The sequence below is a fragment of the Magnolia sinica genome, chromosome 13 (assembly GCF_029962835.1).
Source record: "Magnolia sinica isolate HGM2019 chromosome 13, MsV1, whole genome shotgun sequence".
In the NCBI taxonomy this organism is placed as follows: domain Eukaryota; kingdom Viridiplantae; phylum Streptophyta; class Magnoliopsida; order Magnoliales; family Magnoliaceae; genus Magnolia; species Magnolia sinica.
In genome coordinates this window covers 70,481,843-70,501,759 of record NC_080585.1, presented here as the reverse complement: position 1 = coordinate 70,501,759, position 19,917 = coordinate 70,481,843, and the positions used below count along the sequence as shown (strand labels likewise).

Here is a 19,917-nt window from a genome sequence, read left to right as displayed (position 1 = left end):
GCATTTTGTTCTGGCATTATTCAGGGTTCTGTAAATCTTGTACGGGATGCCACCTACTGGCAGTGTGAACATGAGTGGCGACAGGATATTGCTGTCATTACAAAGTGGTTGTCAGGGATGTCTCCGGTATGCTTTCATGGATTTTCTACTTTGGTATTAGAACTTGCTAAATTCTAATTTGCATGCATCATTGATGTTTATATGACAATACTGGGATGCACTGTAATTATTCTTTAGTTGTATGATTATACATTTAAACAATTGACCTACTGTACATATGAATTCATAAAGGATTCTTAATTGTTTAAGTCTTTTGTTAGAAAAGTACTTCTCCCTTAAGAAAAAAAGAAAGTACCTCTTGCCTCTTTAAAAAAGAGGAAGTGCCTTTCTGATTTTAATATTTTCAATGATTTGTTATATTTAGAATTTGTTGAAACACATTAGTATGATCTTCTCTTGCCATCCTGGGATTGTATGAAGCCTCCTATCTCGCATCTTAGTTATCTGTTTTCAATTTGCTTCTTGAGCAACTTAAGCAGTCCTAGCTGTCCTACTTATCTATTTTTAGTCTATGTTTTGACTTCTGCAAGTTAGATCTTGTATAATTTGGCTAGACTTGTGTCCAACTCTACACTTAGCAGATTCTTTGAGAGGCCCCTCTCATCTACGACGTTTCATGTAATCGGGATTGCTTTTTTTTTTTTTCTGACATTTTTGGCAAATATGAGGGTGATTATGATTCCTTACTGCGACTACTAGGGGCTAGACTCCTGTTTTATAGTTCACTACCATCTCAAAATGATGATCTCTTCCACCATACACATGTATGGAAATTCAGACTAGCCAAACTACTGAGCCGATCTTGGATGGAGTAAGACTGAGCAGATGCTAATAACTATCTGACATATGTCATTGAATTGGTAATACTTGCTGTGTTTCTTTTAACCACCCACTAATCAGATGGCTAGGATTGCCAAATAATGTGATTTTCAAGAAATCATCCACCATAGTGTGCCCCACAGTTCGGATGGTTGGAATAGCACTATGTGTGCCATGTTAAGGAGGATTAGGTGGTATGGGACATGGGATTAGGTGGTATGGAATTGCACTTGTTCCATGCAAATTCCATCCAACGCTTGTAAATGACCAAAGGATTGGATGAATACAAGTATCATATCATTCAGTCCAAACAGTAGAAACTGCGGGATTTCTGGTGGAGATACACTTCAACTTTCACAATTGGAATCCATTATTCCAATAGGCCTTGAGAACTCAACAATCAAACTACCATTCCACAATTTGGGTTTTTGATTTGTTGGGATTGTGTATTTGTTATTAGTGTTTTTTTTTTTATTATTATAAATAATTTGCAAATACGAATTCTTTGTGATTTTTGAATTTCCAGATTGCAGGGTGTATGGTTGCTTTACTGGTAGTTGTGGCTACTCTACTGGCAGCAGTGTCGTTCTACTTTGTGATTTTGATTATTATTGTTGTATTTTCTTAAAGCAAGATTCTCACTTGAAATTCATTCCACCAACAAATCCATTGTAAATAGGGAATTATAGTAGAGAAATCCCCATTCCAAGAACTCTTCAATTTTTCTTGAATGTTGTTGATTTCCTAATGTAATTGGACCTAATAACTCTTTGGAATGATGCCATAAAGCATTTGATATATGTGACAAAGTTGATTTTTATTTTATTTTATTTTATGAAGCTTCTAGATGTTTGATCTTGAAACAAAAACATAAAAACTGGATATGCTCTGTTGGATTTAGAACTCTGTGCATCAAAACAGCCTTTATCTAGTTAACAAGCTTAGAATAAAATGGGAAAAAAGAAAGAAAATGACAATTCCTAAGTGACTATATGTGTGATGTTCGTTTGATAGGCTTCTTCTCTAAACCTTAACTCAGATCTGTTGTGAAATAATCTGAACTGATCAGGTGATCATACAAACAGAGCAACTAGTGATTGGTTTGCAATAAATTATCAATTTGTTTTAGTCAAGAGCTAATGGTTCTAGTTTTGATTATCTTTTGCCAATAATAAATGCTCAGCCACCCATTTGAAATGGTAAAGACTTAGAACTTATCTTTTCCTCTTCTTTTTCTTTCATTAAAGGTAAGAGCAGCATATTTGTTTGGTATGGATGCTTGTTATCCAAACCCAAAGGCTTCTGAATGCCACATTAATGTGAAGGTACCTGCCACCTCTGTAGGGTAGAATTGGAAGTTTTCTTTGCAGGTAGCTATCTTTTGACAGCTGGTATTTACCATTGCCACCAATTTTCCTTGCATACTAAAAGGAGGGGCCTATATTTTCCTCAGATGGAAAGTTATGATATAGTGGTTCTTGATTCAAGATTGTCTATAGAGGACTTCAGAACACAGAGCAATCAGGTAAATCCAGTAATAATGGACTACACTTGAAGTAAACTAAGAAAAAAGGAAAGTTAACCAAACTCTATTGGCATAGTTCATCTACAATTCCTCATTAGACTACATCTTTAATGAGTTCACTGTGAAACTACCTATCAGTCCATGACTTAGATTCTTGACAGCTTTACTGCAAATAGTTATGATGCTGAAAATTCGGAAGGGGTAAAGTATTTGGAGGTGAATGACATCTCATTGTTGCAGATCAGATAGGTTTGATTCCAAGGATTGCTTCTTTGTTTCTGTTTGATCGTGGTCCGACATTGATTGTCTATCCAATCATTTCAACTAAAGGTGGATTTCGTAACAGAAACAGGTTGTACACCATTTCCATTGGCCACCTGTTCTCAGCCCCTTGTTCTTGTTGGAGACAGCAGCTATACATTGACTTCATCAATGGAGCATAACACATTAACCAAGGAACAGGAAAATGTTAGATCATTAACTATAGTATCAGATTATTATTATTTTTTCTTTCAAGTTATTCATTGCTTTCAAATCTACATTTTATGTTTTGTGTAACATTCTCTAGCATTTGAAGTAAGAAACTGATTGATTATATATGTTTCTATAACCTGCATCCTTGGATCTCCAGACAGAAAAGTACAAGTGAACGGCCCACAGAGCACCTTCTAGTAGGGACGTGCTACTGACAACGCCAGTATGCAATTTGTGTCTGAACAGCAAGCTGTTTCATATTTCTAGTGTACCATTGGCTACTCATCCAGATTTGGATCCATATTTTCAAAGAATTGCCGATGGAGACTTGTCACCTATACTTAGTGGGAGACCCATAACAACCATATCATTAAGGTCTTGTTTCTGATTCTACTTTTGCTCTTGTACCCACTTTGAACATATGATCAGTGAACTGAGGCAAAATATTTGTTTCTTGCAGTTCTGGTACTACATAGGGAAAGCCCAATTTTGTTCCATTTAATGAGGAATTGATGAAATCGACGTTGTAGATATTTCGTATGTCCTATGCTTTCAGAAACAAGTAAATGAGATTTGAGACTCTTGTTTCAATTTTAGAAAATTTCTTGCTTCAATTTGTTGATGGTGTGCTTCCCATCGATTTGGATCTCACAGTTGTTCTTTGGCTGTTTCATCAATCAAAGATATGTTATCTCCAAAAAGATTTCCACTATAGAATTTAGCACTTACTGTAATTTCTGTTTGGGTTCCTCATAAAATAGAGCTTTTCCAGTTTCATGGAGATTTTCTTAATTTCTGTTTGATATGTTTGGGTTTCCTCATAAAATGCATGCCAGCATTGAAACCATGGTATCATAAACTAGTCATAATAGGCTATGTGCATAGTGGACAGTTATGAATGAGCATAACGAAGGGGCAATTGTTATTACCCACAAATATATATTCTTAGATCTTCTGGGCCAGTTCAGGTCATCTAGCTCAACCCATTGATGAGCAATATGGGTGGCTCAAGTCAGGTAGAGTTCAACCCAAGTCCAACCCATTTACTTAAATGAGTCATTTCTAACTCGAGCCTGACCCAGTATTTGTTTGGATGCCTATAACTTTTTTGAGTTGTAAACACATTACCTGAAAGTGAGTTTCATGTGTAAGTTATTTACAGGTAAGTGAAATTGCTGAAAAACTATGACTTACCGCTGCGCTTCTAGCTAACTCACTTGTGGCTTACAAATTTGCTTCTCAATCACTCACTGGTGAGATTTCCCTCCTAATGATAACAATGATGTTGCAAATTTGAGAGAGCTTCCTTTCTTTATAAGAGTGAATGTTCTACCTCCTAATGATAACGATGATGTTGCAACTTGTATTATCAGGCTTCGGTCTACCACAACCCAAACATATGGTATATCAAGAGAGAAGTAGCAACTTCACCACTGTTTTATATGAGACACCATAATTTGATTAATTATCCTTTAATTAAACAAAAAGAGGGACATTTCATATTTTATTTTCTCTGTTTTGTTTCTTTTCTTCGTAGAGATACAAATTGGGGATTGCAAATCAGCCATTCAATTCAAGCATGGCAAATGTGGCTAAGGAGTTCTGTAATGCCACAAGGTAGAGAAAGAAGGGCTAGACTGGTATGTTAGTTACACACCATTTTAAAATGGTGGTGACTCTTCCAATGAACATATGGCGTAATTGTATTGCTATCCGGACCGTGCACATCAATGACGTAACTGTGTATAGATCATAACAAAACCATAATGCCGAGGAGATGGAAAACCATCTTATTTTTCATTTGAATTTGGATCACTCACTATTTTACTTTCAACCATTCATTTGTTAGCCATTGATTGGATGATTAGGATTGTTTGATTAGTGTCATGTTTACAGATTGGTCCATGGGTCATTGAGGAGGATCCATGCCTGCCAAACAGTGGACATCCGAGGCCTTTTTATGATGGGTTGCTGACATCATCATTTGCTAGTGATGTTAGAGCCCATGGGTCTCCAAACAGTATACACGTGCTGTCTTTTTATTTTTTTGCAGCACCCTGCATCATTTCTTTCGTACGCATGTGTTTGCAGTTGGGGAGAGTCATACTCGTGCTCTTTCTCTTAACATACAATTGCATGCATGTGAGATGCTATTTTCTTGATGTTCTTTTGCTTTCATGTGTAAATGAAGGAATGGGTATTGTATGTTGGAACAAAACGTTGCTCATATCAGGTATCTCTAGAGCTGTTCCATGCATTTCCATTTCATCTCCACCGGGAAAGGCCAACTTTGTTGTAGTGACGGTGCAAAAAATATGCCAAAGATTGGATTGATTTGGGATGAATTTCTTTTTCTGCTAGGGGAGGTATTTTGTAAATGGGCTCATATGATAGGCAACATCCCAAGTTTTTAATGGGATCATGCCAGAATGTAGCAGTCTTGTTACAAGTTTGTTAATAAAAAAAATACGTTTCTGTTGAAAAAAGGAAGAAGAAGAAAAGAAGATAAATCCATGCCTAGCCCATTTCAGGCTAGTCTCGTGTACCATTGAGTTACCATGCCCATGGTGACCCTTACTCTTGACTAAATTTAAGAAATTTGTAATTCTTTTTAATAAAATTTTCTTATTCTTAAAAACAGTATAACGGGACAGTATTTTTTTTTTTTTTTTTTTAAATATTGAATGAATTTTGTATTCTATATTTGAACGTATTTATAGTCTTAGGCTCCATTTGGACATCACATTAGTATTTATGAAAATATTTTTTTTTGAAAACCAAATGGAGCCTAAGCCGTTTTTTAACTCCGCCAATGCAACTCCTTGCATTGCCGGTCCCAAGCACTGGTAAAGGAGGAGGGAGAAGGGCTTTAGAATGAGATCGTCAACTATGGAGGAGATCCTGAAAATGCAGTGAGTATCTCTGGTTTTATGGTTTTACTTGTATATTCCTGTATTGATTACCCAAGCATGACGGTTATGCGCATTCTTTCAGGTGGATGTTGCATGTGGGAGGGTTAGAGCTGCATATTTCAGATTCAAGCATCTGGTACGTCTCTTGTCAAGAATGCACATGTGTAGTTCATCAAACAATACATTATGTGATATCATGTGCATGATATCTATGTTATAATTCCCCTCCTGCATTTTGCTTAAAATCCATGTTTATGCATGATTCTCATGCATTGACATGGATTTGGGCCAAAAAAGATCGAAATGGAAAATTTGAGAAAACAGGGAAAATTTTCTTTTCTAAAGTAAGTATTTGGGGTCGTGTTTATGTATTTGCTCGAAATTAATGGAGCAGACCCAGATGTGCATTGGAGCTATCCGGATGAGCGGGGATCTCTGAAAGGTGGGAACCGCTGTTATGACCATAATGAAGCTGTCCATTTCCTATGAACAACATTGGAGGGGCCTGGCCATTTGGACAGGCCGTGTTTATGTATTTGTTCGAAATTAATGGAGCAGACCCGGATGTGCGTCGGAGCTATCCGAATGAGCGGGGGTCCCTGGAAGGTGGGAACCGCTATTATGACCATGATGAAACTGTCCATTTCCTATGGACAGCATTGGAGTGGCTAGGCTATTTGCGCTAGTGGCCATGTTTATATCTGTATTTGTAGGGACCACACCCTTAACCTAAACCACACCCTAAACCTATAACCTAAACTTAAACCTATAACCTAAACCTAAACCTTAACCTTAACCTAAACCTATAACCTATAACATAAACCTTAAGCTATAACCTATACCTGAACATAAACCCGAACCCAAACCCAAACCCGAACCCGAACTCCTAAACCTATAACCGAAACTTTAACCTACAACCCATAACCTATAACCTAAACTTATAACTTATAACCTAAACTCAATTCCCTAAACCTTAACCTATAACCTAACCTACACATATACTTATAACCTAAACCTATTCTCAAATCCCTAAACCTAAACCTACACCTAATCCTAATCTCAACTCCCTAACCTAAACCTAAACCTAAACTTGAAAACCCAAACCTAAACCCAATCCCAAACCCGAACCCGATTTCCTAAACCTAAACCTAAACCTAAATCTAAAACATAAATGTATTCTTAATTCCCTACTATAACCTACAACATTAACCTAAACCTATACTTATAACCTAAACCCTAAACCTAACCAAAACTTATAACCTATAACTTAAACCACCTCTAATATACACTTATAACCTACATTTATACCCTAAACCTATAACCTATACTTATAACCTATAACCTACAACATTAACCTAAACCTAAACCTAAACCTATAACCTAAAACTAACTTAACCTAAACCTATAACCTATAGCCTAAACCTTAACCTATAACCTATACCCGAACATAAACCCGAACCCAAACCCGAACCCGAACCTGAACTCCTAAACCTATAACCGAAACTTTAACCTACAACCTATAATTTATAACCTAAACTCAATTCCCTAAACCTTAACCTATAACCTAACCTAAACATATACTTATAACCTAAACCTATTCTCAAATCCCAAAACCTATAACCTAAACCTAAACCTTAACCTAAACCTATAACCTGAACAAATAACCTAAACTCAATTCCCTAAACCTTAACTTATAACCTAACCTAAACCTATACTTGTAACCTAAGCCTATTCTCAAATCCCAAAACCTATAACTATAACCTAAACCTTAACCTATAACCTAAACTCAATTCCCTAAACCTTAATTTACACCCTAACCTAAACATATACTTATAACCTAAACCTATTCTCAAATCTCAAAACCTATAACTAACAGGGAGAATCTTTCAGCGATTTCACAACCCACCTGGTGAGTACCTAAGTTTGTATTTCGGTCATGTTATTTACAACATTTGAATTTCTTCCAGCCATACTTGCAACTTGAATTATTTCATGTGTTCTGGGATCTGAAATTTAGCAAATGTCTAACCATTTTTAAAATAACACTACAACAGAAAATTTCTATATCAGCAATGTCTTAATGCTTGGTTTTGCCCCATTTTCATCTACATATCATTCCTGGGGCAACTAATAGAAAATCCGAACGGTTCTATACCGGCAAAATAAGCATACATTAAGTTTCTTCCTGTCCTATGTAAGACTTTGACAAACTGAAAGAGACGGTTGAGAAGTGGGAGGGTATAGTAAAGGCACTGGCACGATTTAATCTAAAGCTTTTTGTTGACAAAGACACATATGAAGCCATGGATGAACTTACAAAGTTACAGAACAAGACTGCTCACCAGCTGGCCATGGAAGTCATCCGTAACTGAAAGGAAAGTGTTTCTCTTGCCTTGCTTCAATCTGAGACAGCTCATATGAGGCCAGAGAATGTTTCTTGGTTCACCATTGCTGAATGGTCTTGTAACTCTTCACCATTAATAATTGCTTCAATCTGAGGTAGCTTATATGTGATTGTAATTGAATGAATGAATGATTGTAATTGAATGAATGAATGATTATGCAGGTGATAATTGAATGAATGAATGATTGCAATTGAATGGATGAATGATTATGCTGGTGGTAATTGAATGAATGAATGATTATGCATGTGGTAATTGAATGAATGAATGAATGATTATAATTTTTTTTAACGTAGGCTATAGCTACGGATATTAACCGTAGCTGTTATAAAATTCAACATAATGCTACGAATCCAACATTACTTTTAGCTACCAATAATATCTATAGCTGCAAGTTATTTTGGCTACAGAAATATTTGCTACGGATTATATTCGTAGCTATTTTAACTTATGGCTACGGATTAGATCCGTAGCCATAGGTTTTAGACCTATTGTTTCGGCACATACGATAGCGGTCGTGCCACGGAAGTGCTATGGATTTAATCCGTAGCCATATGTCTATGGCTATGGATTAAATCCGTAGCCTTTGCCCATTTTTCTGGTAGTGTGATTATTCTTGAGGAAACATGTTGCAGGAAGTATTGTGAATGACAACTCCTTTGTCGCAATAGTTTTCTCTTTACCTTTCCATATCTTTGACGACTCTCCTGCAGACGTCATTTTATAGTTATTTTTTTATCTCATTTTTCGTCTTTATTCATTTCAATCTCTCCTTATTTTATCATTTTTTGTAACATATCCTTCAATGTGAAGCAATTTTTTATGGAATGTTCTATGAAACGATGATAACGACAATAATTCTTTTTTCTTGTTATTTCAACTTCCATTGGATATTTGGGTTGAGGTAACTTGATAGTTCCAACAGTTAAAAGTTGCTTCATCATTGGTAAAACATCTTCTTTTCCAAAAATGTATCCTTTGTGAGAGTCATATAATCAAGGTCGTTTATCATTTACACAGCTCTTGTAACGATTTGAGTCTTCTCTTCTTCTCGTTTCTCGCTTATTGTGAAAGGTGTCTCTTTTCATCTCTCAATCAATAACATTTACCATTGATCTGTTCGGCCCTCTTCTTTCTATTCTATTTTGAAACACTGGCATTTTCCTGGCTATTAGTTCCAATGCATGTAATTTTGTAGCGAGATCTCGAAAGGTCTTTATGTCGGCGATTGTGACTCTGAACGCAATTCTCGTTTCCATAGAGTTTAGGCACATCTTCACCTATTCCTTTTCTTCAGGTAACCGTCTGCATAAAGCTCCTAAAGCTTTCCACCTATCAATGGATTTCTCCACGAGTTCATTCTCTGTCTCATAGAGGCTAATTCTATGATACTGACATCACGGTCTGATAAGAAAAAGTTTGACATAAAAGCGTCTTGCATCTGCTCCCAATTCGTACTGATTCTGGCACTAGATTAGAATACCATAATAATGCTTTTCTTGTTAAACAAAATCCAAACAATCGCAAGCAGTATTGTGAGACAGTGGAGAGATTACCCATTGTGGTGATAAAGTACATGAGGTGTTACTCCGGAGATCCATCCCCGTTAAATTTCTAGAAGTTGGTATGTTTGAAATTTGCTGAGAATGGTATATCCTCAATTTCTCTTAGATACGATGTTCGATAACGGAATCTCCTAGTATGTTGTCATTCTCTAGCTATCTCTTTAACCACTTGTTGCATTTCCTATTGGGTTATCATTCCCATAACAGGGGTGGAGCCGTCTAATCCTGTTCTTGACGGTTGCAAACCTTCAGGCCATTGTTCATGTCCGTTTGCAAGAGCCATCATTGGTGGAGCTACGACCTGGGCTACATTATGAGCGAGAGTGGCTAAAGCATCTCAAAGATTTCAACATTCTTCCATCAGAGTTCTTTGAGTTTGTGTCATCTCAGCCATACGCTCATCAATAGTCGGTGGTTGACCTTGACTTGTTCCTGCCATGTATACGGTGGCTTTTCCATTCCATAACGAAGTAATTGTTGGAGTGGGATATGAGTGTATCGGAGTGACAGGACTTGATAAGAGAGGAATCCGGTTGAATCTTCTTACACTTTCGTAGGATTCAGTTGATTGCGATGTAATTTGCAGAGGTGTCATCTACGAATATATAGGGAATAGTGATTTTTCTACAAGTGATTTACCCTTTTCTTTCCTTGTCCATCTGACATTTGTGGCAGGCAAGGCCAGAAAATCTTGTGATTTTAGGGAGTAGGGGTATTTCCCTAGATAAAGCGTTGGAGGAGCAAGTGCAGGATTCTTTTTAATTGTATTTCTCGTTACTGGGCCTTTGATCATTTGTGGTGGAGTTAGTTTGGCGCCTGTGCGAGATTGGGTCTTTGACCTTCGACGGGAGATGATGAACCATTCATTTCCTTCATCTTATGTGAATGTTGATACGGATATCACTTCAGCAACAGCTTGCAAAAGTGTTGTTTTTAATCAGTGTTGGCATTTCTAGGATCAACTGGTTCTTCGGACCTGGAGATTGATTATGAGCATATTCCACTCCGAATCCGGTTGAAGTGAAGTAGAAAGTTGTTTTACATGAAATGGTTGCCATTGATTGTAATTCGAGTATATGTGTTGTATTGTAGCTCTGACTATTAACACCAAATAGTGTCAATTAGTGTCTAGATAAAAGAATATCTTATCTTAGAGATTAAGGGGGGGATGTTCCCATTAAGAGTCGCCATTTTAGCACTTGGATGACGCCAAACAATGATGAAATTCTTTATATATTTTTTCTATGCTATTATTGAGTAAGATAATCATACTCCCCAGTAGAGTCGCCATTTTGTTTTGATAAGAAACAAAAGTTATTTGATTTGGGAATTATCTCATTCAATTACAATAAAGAAAGAATACAATGAATAATCATCATATATTATTTATTATGAATTCATTTACTTCCTTTTTATCCCTTGATTATAAGAAAAAATATGTATAAAAATCCAAGCAAGATCAAGTCGAATGTCAATTTTAGTAGCATTCCAGATCATGATATGATTTCCACTCATATAAATCATTGTGCAAGAATGATATTGTTCCAATTGACTTCATGGACTTGAAGAACTTTATTTCTGTAGCATGAATTAAGCATTCTTTAACATCTTCAAAATGATAATGCATCATCGGAAATTCAATGTTCGCACAATAGACTCGTTGCGCGGGTAGAGGGTGAATATTGCCATCTGATTGTGCGGACCACTTCCTTGTATGGGAAATGTGTTGTGCGCCGTGCAACAGGTACTCCTGAGTACCTTGACAAACCTTGAGAAATCTTCTTCTCTCTTCTGCTCTCTGGGAATACTTCAATTGATCCAAATGAAGAAGATGGTGGAGTATTTATAGCTTCCCGCACGTGTGAATCCTCCCTTTCGCGCAGTGAACAGCCTTAATGTTTCATTATGCAAACATCTTCATTGCGCACATACTTCAATTGTGCGTCGCACAATGAGTCTTCCAAACTCCCATTGCGTGCTGCGTAACAGACACCTGTGAATTTTCATCTTATTCATATATATTTTCATTTCTTCTTATTTTTTTATGCTCCAACAATGATCAAAGAACAATTGAGCACCATGTCTGTCAAGGATCTTCGACCAGCAAGGAAACCCAACGAGGGTTTTGCCACCTCCTAAAGTTGCAAAAGGAGTGCATGATAAAGAGCTCTAGGCCCACACCAAACACAATCAATCTACACAACGAGATGCTACTTTATCTTAGTTTCTAGATCCTCCACCTCTGTCCAACCACACTGTCGATTGTTTGGAGTTTATGTTAGCTTTAGATCGCTATTGGCCAACGCCATTGATGTAGTATGCTTAGGAGTAGTTTAAATATATGCGACCCACCGTTGTTTGATTCTTATCAATCGAGTCCTTAGTTAGAAGATCACACACCAGTCATATGCTGCTCACCAATCCACCTCGATTGTTTGTATAACAAACGATTGCAAGTGTTTATCTTTCGTTTATTTTTTCTACTTAGTTTTTTCTATCTAGCGATTGTATTGTGCTTCACACTCAAATTAATAAAATTGACATTTTTTAGCCTTTAGCTTTAAATTGTCCATATTTGTTTTATTGAGAAATACAAAGTCGATTATTATTGGTGAAAGAAAACCCCTCAATGTAAGGCAAGAAAGAATCCATTTGAAATGATAAACTCCTACACTTTTAAAATTGCTCGATCATTGTACCCATTGGTAGTTAAGAGGGTGGTCGATCCCACAAGTTAGGTCTTAATCAGTCTATCTCAAGAAAGTGCGAGGGGCACTGGCGATCATTCAAACTTGAGTCAAGTATGACTTTGGTTCTCCCGCACTATCCTAATTGCATACATTAATGTTAACAAAATACATACCCTCATTAACACATGTGGCTTAGTATTTGATTGAATTGCACAGACAACCCCTGTTAGAAACAGTGGTACATGCCATACCCCTATTAGAAATAGTGTTGCACTGTGTGAACCAATCACAATCTTTCTAGCCCCAATATAACTATCATCTCTCAGTTTCAACGGCTCGGGATCAATGTGGATCTAGGAAGATTAGTACCCTTGTGGCCCACAATCATAAGAACTCTAAAATATCATGCATAACCGCATATCTTATGAGGTAAAAATAATTGGCGAGAAATAAACTGTCCTTTGGGAGAGAGATTGTCCAAACTATCGAACCTCCCAATGAGGTTGAATGGAGTCCCTGTACATATTCACGTGCCTGTCCACTATTACTGAATATCTAGGGACAGAATCTCGTGTTCCCATTTGTAAACTTGCTAGTTTATAGTTCATAACGTGAGATTATTGTTTCCAAATGATATGGTTTACACACAAAACTATATAGAAACAGTATAATAGGCCATATGGTAAGCACCGCAGGATCGAGCATATAGAAAATCAAATCTACTCTACTCAGATGAGGTCCTTGGTTTGATCTTGATTGGAAGGCCCATAGACGGATATGGAAATGGTTGGCATGTGATTTCTTCATTAGGATTCGCAAGTGACCACTCAAAGTTTGTGACCATATGATGAATGATTATGAGCGATTCGATCCTGGCAAATTCGTTGCCGATGCACATGCGTGGCCCGCTACCGAAAGGAATGTAAGTGAATGGAGGAACGGGCTTGGCTGGATTCTGAAATCGAGAAGGGTCAAATTCAGTCGGATCCTTGAAGATATTTTCATCCATGTGGGTTGTACTGGGAACACATAACACCTGAAATAAGGACCACAAGCATTAATTTCTAATGTAGATGTGTAAGACATTTACTTTTATAATTACTTGCAAGGTCACCATCTGAATCCTAGCCTTTTCACACCTGCTGATGTGGGATCTGTGTGGCAGGCATTTGGTCGTCAAATGAGCCAGATATGCACATTCAATGTGGAATATTGTTTTTAGTGATCCATCTTTCTCGTACACGTGTGGTCCACCTGATAATCATACCAAAAGAATACACACGGTGGATCCCACTGGATGCTTCACGTGTATCTTGCAAACATGTGCCAAGTAAGAATTTATGGAGACAGTAGCGATTGGATGGACATTTGTCATATTATGTGGGTTGCTGAAGATGTGCTTACCTGCTATCCTTTGGGGATGTCGTAGCCTGCAAAGCTGGTGTCTCTGAGAGCCTTTCTGGAGTTACCAAATAATATAGGGATGAGTCTCAACATCTCTTGCGCAGCTCTCCATGTGCACTTCATCTTTTGCACTTCAGTCCATGAGAGCAAACCTTGCATTCCTTGTCTCTCCCTTAGAATTTCCATATGCTCTGCAGAGAGAAAACTGTAATCCATCACACACACACACACACACACACACACACACACGTGAGTTTTGCCACCCACTTCTTGGGGATGCTAGCAATGTCTCAAACCTTTTTATTAGCACGTGAGGGAATCTATTGTCAATCTGACCTGTTCATTCATTCATGCAACTAGGAAAAAGCCAAGGTGCAAAAATCATGCCAATCTAATAGTGAACCATCCATTATAATCGCTATAGCCAATCTGCTCCAGGGGACTCAACTATTTCCGAGCCAATTTCAAAAACAAAACCTATTAAAAAGTGGCCCATTGTGCTTTGCTTCTTAAATTGAAAATAGTCCATGTTATGGTGGGTTTTCAGGCCGGACCCAGGCCAACAATGATTGGGTCTTCAAAGCTGATTAGTTATCCTACCTACTATGGACTTATGAGTTAGCCGCTAAATGGGTCAGTAGGAGGTTGCAGTCCTTTACCTTGTCGAATGTTCTGTTGAAGCTTGAGATCTTTAGCCAATTTCCACACCATCAAGCTCAAGAGTGAGGTGGTGGTGTCATGGCTAGCTAGGATCAGTGCAACAATATTGTCCATAATCTCTTCTTCAGTGATCGGCTGCTGATTCTCATCTCTTAATGTAATTAGGCTAGAAATTATGTCGCTCTTTGCTCTAACAACACCCTCCTCCAGCAAATCCTTCCTCTTCCTTATGATTGGCAATACCCGCCGGTCGACCCTTGAACGCGCACGAAGGGCCCTCCAGAAGATGGTCCCAGGGAAATTCACTGGAATGGACCACACGCCTTTCAGGACTAGGGCAAGATCCTGAAACAAGGCTTCTTTGGTGGGCTTGTCATAGAGCCCAAATAGTAGACTACATGAGACATCAAACGTGAGGTCTTTCAGGAGAGGTACGACTTTAATGGTGTCCTTCCCTTTAATTTTCACTAGTAGATTGGTTTTAACGAAATCATCCATAATTCCTATATATTCTTGGAGGCTTTCAGGTTTAAGGAAGCTCATCATTGCACCCTTCACACGCTTGTACCTACACACACGGAAGAATTTATAATTAACAGCTTCTTTTATGAATAAGGTATTTGATTATAGATGTGTACTTTATGTTTTGAATTGCGTACGTATGAAGGGATGAAACCGATGTGGATTGTGCTTGGTGACCCCACCGCCTAGTTATATGATGTCAGGACTCTGTGGGCCCCACCTTAATGTATATGTTTTATCCACACCATTCATCCATTTTCCTAGCTCATTTAAGTTATGTGCCCCACATTGAAGCATATCCAAAGATCAAGTAGACCACACCAGAGGAAACAGTGGGGATTGAACGCCTCCCATTGAAAACTTTTCGGGCCACAAGTTTTGGATGAAGCTGATATATGTGTTTTCCCTTCATCCAAGTCTGTTCGGTCTTACGAACTGTTTAGATGCTAAATAAACATTACTGTGAGCTCCGGAAGGTTTCAACCTCGACATCATTAGCCCTACTGTTTGGTGTGGTGTAGTCCACTTGATTTTCTCCTCATACCTAAAAATTAGCTAGCAAGATAGATGGAATGCAGATAAAAGACATTGGCCCCACGGTGTCACCACTCAATCCTCATCCAGATAAACCATATTATGAGGGTCCCAAGTGAATAACTTTACTCGGGGTTTATGCTTTGTCTAGAATTCAAGGGCCAATTTAGATCAATATTTACTACTGTAATGTAAAGAATCCAACAGAAGGGTTTTCAAAAAGCTATGTTATTAATTGTTACGACTACCATTCAATTACTTCGAGTATATCCTCCCTCGCAATGGTCCTGGAAGCAAATATGTTTGTGGCTCAGGTGCGCCCCATCGTAATTTTTAAGTAAAATTCACCTCGACCATCCAGTGTGTCAACCCATGTGAGGCCAGGGGCCTAGAATTTTGCTCCATTCACGATTGGAAACTTGCCTCCAAACTGTTTCCATTAGTGTGGCTGGCATGGATGACAGATATAATTTTTGGACCATGGTCTAAGTGTTTGTGTGGAATAATAGTTGGAGTGGTTTTCATATAATTATCAGGGCAGGCCCTTTAAAATTCAATGGTGGATCATTTCCCAACTGTTTCCTTTACTGTCGCCCACCAAAATCCTGGTCAAACTGACTTTTTTTTCTATGGGGCTAAATATCTAATGGTCCCAGGGCATCTTACATAAACATAAACATAAGGGTAGGATCCAACAAAATCAAGAGCATGTCCTACCATAATGTGTATGTGAAATCCATTATAATCATTAGGTGCATAATCCTATTTTGAGCCCAAAGCCAAAAACTCAAGTTGATTTATTATTTAGGTGGGCTGCACCAAAGACAATTGGAAAAGAGACGTACACCCTTGATTCCGCAAGGCATGAACCATGGTGATTACATGAAATTCACTCCAACCATTAGATTCCACACCAAAATTTTGGGCCTAAAATTTAAGCCTACTTGTCATTCAAGTCGACCATACCATTTGAAACACCTTGGAGGGTGATCATTGCCATGTATACTATTTCCGAACATGTGGTCCACATGAATTGACATGAGCTGACACACTTGCTGATCAGATGGATTTTACTTATATAGCATGGCAGGGCCCACCAAAGTAGTCGACCTGTTTGCTCACATGCTCATGCAACGCCCTCATAAATAAACGTAACATAAGGGTTGCATAAATAAATGTAACATAAGGCATTGGAATGATACTTACATGGATTGATGAGGTAGACTTTTGAAAGCCTTTTCTAAAAATGTATCCAAATCATATTCATGAGGTAGTTCTTGTCAAATAATTTAAAGAAAAAGTGTCATCATTTCAATTTTACAACTATCCCACCAAATTTGAGAATTGTAGGGATGTTTTTAAGAGAGGTAAAAGAATATGTAATCGTTAAACATTTTGGTAGCATCAGGTGGAAATCTCAAATCCAAATAGTAATATCAATGGAAGAATGTGATTATTTGTCATTGAAATAATAGAAAAATACCATCATCATGATTTTAATATATATATATATATATATATATATATATATATATATATATATGGAGTCATGCACAAATACAAATGTTATTAGTAGACAAGTAAAACGACTTAGAATTATTACACTATTTCTTTACATTATCATAATAATTGGTAATCCAAACATGCCCAAACAATGTGTTTGGTAACAATCTTATGTTAGAAAGTAGACAACTGATATTTTCATGTCAATAGTCTTTTGGCACCCAGTCATACCATCATGTGGGGTTACCAAACGCATCCTGAAGGTCCATATTTATATAGAGTAAAAATGACGCGGGGGAGGATGTGAGGTTGAGCACCGTCTTCCTCAAGAGGATAACTATTCCAAATCCACAGAACTTCTCTAGACTCCTCACAGAGACTTCTCGAATCTACAAGGAAAGAAAGCAGGAAATAGAAATAAATTCTAATAAATTCGAAATTGATTAATGAATGAATAAAAATAAGTTCACAACCCTTTAAATAGGGGTACCAAGCAATGGGAAAGAAATTAGAATCAACTACAACTAAAACTCCTAGTATTCGTGACTTACTATAAGTAGTATACTATTTATAGACGGTCGTGATGTCTACAGGTGGGCAAGGTTTTCGGCCAAAAATAGTAAGTGTCCTATTTGGCTTCACCAAACCGTTCTCCTAATTTTTCTAAGCTCTTTTCATGTTGGATGCAACTCCTAAAGCCCAATGGATGAAGAGTTATAATCAAACTAAAACTTACTATTAATAGTAAAAACGAAATTAAAATAGGGAAATGACCATCAATCTTGTGGTATTTCTTAAATCCAGCATGGCGGGGTTGGTGGCTAAAGTAGCTCGTTCTACCCCAAAATCATATATTTTTACATCAGATAACTCATTCCGGATTGCGAGATACACCCAATTTAAGGTCCGATGGTCTGGATCACTTCTGTCATCGACCGGGCCTTTTCTGATCCATCTTGGCCATGTAACTGTCCGTGACCCGCTCTACATCAATCTCCTCCACTTCAAAAGAACTTGTCCTTGAGTTCTCGTCACGCTCTGGTTCATGATACTCGGTCAAGTCTGCGATGTTGAAAGTCCATGAGATCGTCATGTCATCTAGAAGATCAACAACATAAGCTTTGTCATTGATCTTTCGGATGATTGGTACCAGTCCAATCTTTTTATTCTTCAACTTGTTCTACGTTCCGGTCAAAATATTTTTTTTATGCAGATGGATCATTACTTGGTCGCCCACCTCGAACAATTTTGTCGCTGATGCTTGTCCACTTACTTCTTGTACAGCTTGGTCCATACATCCGCGTGAATGCCCATGATTTTGTCCGTCATATGCTCTGCTGTAATGCTCGTGGCTGGGAGCTTGGGCAGAGGGACCAAGTTTAGTGTGTGGCGAGGTACTCGTCTGCAAATAACCTGGAATGGGGATTTTCCTGTCGAGCGGTTCACCATGTTGTTGAATGCAAACTTCGCTTGACACAAAGCCAAATCTCACTGCTTCGGTTTTTCTCCTAAAATACATTAAAGGAGGTTTCCTAATGTGCGATTCACAACCTCGATTTGCCCATTAGTCTATAAGTGGTAAGCACTGCTGAACTGAAGTCGTGTATCTAATTGAATCCAAAAAGTCTGCCAAAAGTGGCTTTTGAACTTCGTGTCACAGTCAGAAGTAATAGTCTTGGGAACCCCGTGTAGCCGCACAATTTCTCTGAAGAATAGATTTGCTACGTGTGTTGCATCAAGAGTCTTCTTGTATAGAATAAATTGTGTCATCTTGGATAAATGATCTACTACCATGAACACCGAATCCATGCCGCGTTGTGTTCGTGGAAGACCAAGCACGAAGTCGATAGATAAATCCTCCCAAGGGCCGTCAGGCACGGGTAACAGGATTTAGAGGCTCGTATTATGAGATTACCTCTTGGAGGTTTGACAAATATAACAACGCTGGACTGCCTTTCCCGCATCACGTAGCGATTGTGACAAGTAATATCGTTCTTCCACAAGAGCTCGCATCTTGTCTCACCTCAGGTGTCCATTGAGGCCACCTCCATGTAGCTCTTGGATTATCTGTTCCCTTAACGAACTGTTTGGGATGCACAGTCGATTTCCCTTAAAAAGGAACCGTATTGTATATGTAAGTTGCCGGGGTGATCTTCTTGACATCTAACTCATGCGTTCGTGAAGTCGTCGGCGGCGGCATATGTATCTTTGAGGCGCTCAAACCCAACAACCTCATTGCTTATAGTGACTAACAAAGTTGCACGACAACTCAACGCATCGGATACTTTGTTCTGTTGCCCTGACTTATGTTTTAGCAGGAACGTGAATTCCTGTAAAAATAAGATCCATTTAGCATGCACACAATTAATGTTAGCTTGACTATTAATGAATTTGACAGCTTAATAGTCCGTGTAAAGTATGAATTCCCTTTTAATCAAATAATGTCGCTAGTGTCGCAGTGCCTGAACCACCACATACAACTAGATCTCATATGTAGATCACTTCTCGCGTACATCACTAAGTTTCTCACTGTAGAAGGCTACTGGCCTACCTTCTTGAGATAAAACTCCCCCAATCCCGACATATGAGGCATTACATTCAACTTCAAACAGTTTGTCAAAGTTAAAAAGTACAAGAACCAGTGGATAATCTGCGCTTGATTTTGGTAAAGCTCCTGTCGGCTTCGTCAGTCCACTGAAACTGCTCTTTCTTCATCCAATATGTGATTGGTGACATAATGGTACTAAAATTTTTCACGAACCGACGATAGAATGTCGCCAATCCATAAAAACTTCGCACTTCGTGAATATTTGTGGGAACCAGCCATTCTCTTATTGCCTTCACCTT

At 38.1% G+C, this 19,917-nt stretch overlaps 1 protein-coding gene across 1 annotated transcript in view; it reads right to left on the bottom strand.

Moving 5' to 3' along the window:
* Positions 1–13,351: 13,351 nt before the first annotated feature.
* LOC131223849 (taxadiene 5-alpha hydroxylase-like) overlaps positions 13,352–19,917 on the bottom strand; it is a 43,015-nt gene continuing 36,449 nt past the window's right edge. The window contains exons 2-4 of the mRNA XM_058219375.1: positions 14,511–15,079; positions 13,852–14,042; positions 13,352–13,483 (exon numbers count right to left, since the gene is read on the bottom strand). Of these exons, the coding sequence (XP_058075358.1) occupies positions 13,855–14,042; positions 14,511–15,079 (757 nt within the window). The 3' untranslated portion in view covers positions 13,352–13,483; positions 13,852–13,854. The remainder of the gene's footprint in view (positions 13,484–13,851; positions 14,043–14,510; positions 15,080–19,917) is intronic.